General features: G+C 49.8%; 1 protein-coding gene across 1 annotated transcript; it reads right to left on the reverse strand.

Annotated features, from left to right (window-relative positions):
• Window positions 1-1,771: 1,771 nt before the first annotated feature.
• Window positions 1,772-2,584, reverse strand: LOC121785286 (extensin-like). The gene has a single exon (XM_042183673.1). It carries the CDS (start codon window positions 2,582-2,584, stop codon window positions 1,772-1,774), a length of 813 nt encoding a protein of 270 aa, XP_042039607.1.
• Between the last annotated feature and the right edge of the window lie 331 nt (window positions 2,585-2,915).

Below are 2,915 nucleotides of genomic sequence, written 5' to 3' on the forward strand. Positions count from 1 at the left end.
CGACAAAATGAAGAGTGTCGTGACCAGAAGCTTTTGCGAGGTATCCCCACCCGGATCAAATGTACGCAAATCCTCAAGAATTGCACAAAGTTGACGAAGTGCAAGGACACCCACAGTGAAAAAGAACTCAATCTTAGTTTTGTTGGACTTCTCATTAGTTTCGTCTGGCAAAACCAAATACACCTTAAAATAATTTTCTTTTCTCCACTTTTTGAATGAATGGGCAACTTCCTTCAAAGGCGAAGCAACAAGCACTCCAACAATTTTCTCACAACTCAAATCTTGAGCTTCTTTAAGCAACACCTCAGATACAAATGAAAGACCAATTTTCTTTGTCATATCAATAAGTATACCAGTAGGCTGATTACCTTTCTTCGTTAAACACACGAGGCAATTGCAAATTCTTATACTCTTAGAACAACTCCACTCTCCAAAAGCATCTACTACTTCCGCCTCCTCACCATACTTGTTCAATACGCGGCTACTAAATGAATTGCTCGAATCTCTTTCTCCATAGTTGCCATTCAATATCAGAGATACATCACTAGAGTACAGATGCAACTCAGATAGTTTCTCTTTTACTATAACCACTTGTTCACTCTGTAACTGCTCCAAAAAAAGACTCTTATGTGAGCTCGGTACTGTAGGGTCGAGGCCACTATCCGGCTGGAAAGTCGGCGCATATGACAGTTGTCCGTTGGGCGGGGCTGGTGGTGGTCGAGGCTGTGCGTGCAGTCCCCCCACGTAGCGGTCAGTGTCATCCCTCCTAGACTCCAATTTGGCGATTGAAGCGAAAGGATGCTCAACGTGAGCGGCAGCATCGGTGAAGGGCATGCCAAGCTGCTCCCTTGTGTGTTGTGGCTGCAGCAGGCTACATGTTATGTCGGGGTTCACGTGCGGTTGCAAGGCGTAGGGCGACATACTCTTCTCTTGCCATCCTACTTCCAGCTCCTGCTCTTTCATCTCAAACACCACTTTATGCTCCCCAACAAGGCTTTGAATATCCATTTTCCCATTTATGTTCGGCTCCTCTGGCAGCGCACTTAAATCGTTCACCTTCACCTCTAAGCTAGATCCATGATCTTCACCCTTTATCTCCAAACTCGATGGAGAAGAGTCAACTTCTTTTTGCTCTCTCAATTCATGCGCATATCCACACCCATAAGCATCCAAACTCTCGTCAAGTTCTGACAAATGTGCGTGGATAAAGTCATCGCCATAGCATCTATCTTCCTCTGTCTCACCCTGATAACGTTGCAGCTGTGGTTGTTGCGGCTGGAATTCGACAAGCACACGGTCAAGGGAATCCATATGCGTTGGTGGTGGCGTCGGCCAGCCGAAGGGGGGTGGTTGCTCATACGTCGGGTATCCCGGTGGGCAGCGCCGGCTCTGTGTTTTGAATGGCCCTTGGCCAAGCTGGATGTCAAGGCCCCATACTGGCCCAACACGTACCACAGCGAGCTGCTCGACGTGTTCCCGAACCTATACAACGTCATTCTAGAAGGCTCCATGTCCCACTTGCTTAAATTCAGATTCTTCTCGAGCTCATCAAGCACGCCCCGCCTGCCCGTGTGGATGCAAAAGTGCTCGAACGCGAGCTTGAAGTCGGGCACGTAGGGCTTGACCTTCATCTTTTGGAGCTTTTTCGCGATGAGTGTTGCCAGGAAGAGGAGCTGCTCGGACATGGGGAGGACGAGAGGCCCGAGGGTGGTGATGTTGGTCTGGAGGGCCTCTCCCGCGACGGTCATGAGGTCCAGAGTGATTGTGTGTGTTATATAGCGCAAAAAAATTTTGGGCCCCTGTCCATCCTGGGCCCCTGGCCGTGGCCTGGGTTGCCTGCCCCCAGAGCCGGCCCTGCCGGTGGGTCCCAACAGGTAGGATGGTCCATCGGCGACGACAGTGGCTGATGTTGGTCAAATTGTGGGGGTCCGAAGGGATCGCCTTGTGGCGGTGGGCCCCAACACGATGTTGGCTTGATTATTGGCAGTGGTGGGAGGCTTGGGCGATCCAGATGGTAGCTCCACGCACGGTCTTGCTGCCCCGACAGAGTGTAGTAGGGTTCCGGACCATGGGTTGGTGCTGGTTCATAGAGCCGTTCTGGTTTGGGAAGCGGCAGGGACCGTAGTTCATCAATGCAGCGGTCGGTCGCACGATACTCGGTCTGCCAAGGCTGATTTCCAGTCTGGGAACACCACGACTTGTCGAATAGTTCTGCCCTGTCCGACTGGTAGGACTGCGGTAGTGGGAACCATTCGGGTTGGTACAACGGCGGCGGTACTGACCCAAAATAGGCGGGCTGCCTGTGGTCTTGCTGTGATGAACCTTGGAATTCGCTCGCCGTGGGATTATATGGGGGGTCTGGATCAGGCCACGGAGGTGGGTCGTAGTCATTCTGGCGCGCGTTATAACTACTGGAAATAGGGCGCTCGTGCAGCGGCTGGTAGGAGGGTTGCTGCTCCCACAACGGAGGAGCTTGAATCTCCCCAACACGGTGTTCGTGCGTGCTCAATCGTGATTCCAATTTGGTGATTTCTGCGGAAATCCGTTCAAGCTGCAACGAAATATTGTCGTATGATCGTTCCATGATGACAATAATTTGGAGGAAGAGAACTAGATGAAAGCACCAGATGATACGAGGTGCCTCGTATCTGCGCGATCAACGAAGGATTCCAAGGGGGAGGATCGTTCGCGGAGGTTTTCTCCGTCGAGCAGCCACCGTCCACTAGGGTTTTGGATTGATAAATTTGCAGAGAAAGTAAATAGCGTAAAAGTAAAAGAAGGAAAATGATAATTCTGATTATTGATTGGTTGAATAATACGAATGTATCCTATACATATTTATAATATTTGGGGATACAATAATATCCTTCCAAAATATAGCAAATCAAATATAATAATATCCTAAGCAAAAAAGA

This window comes from Salvia splendens, chromosome 21 (assembly GCF_004379255.2).
Source record: "Salvia splendens isolate huo1 chromosome 21, SspV2, whole genome shotgun sequence".
Taxonomy (NCBI): Eukaryota; Viridiplantae; Streptophyta; class Magnoliopsida; order Lamiales; family Lamiaceae; genus Salvia; species Salvia splendens.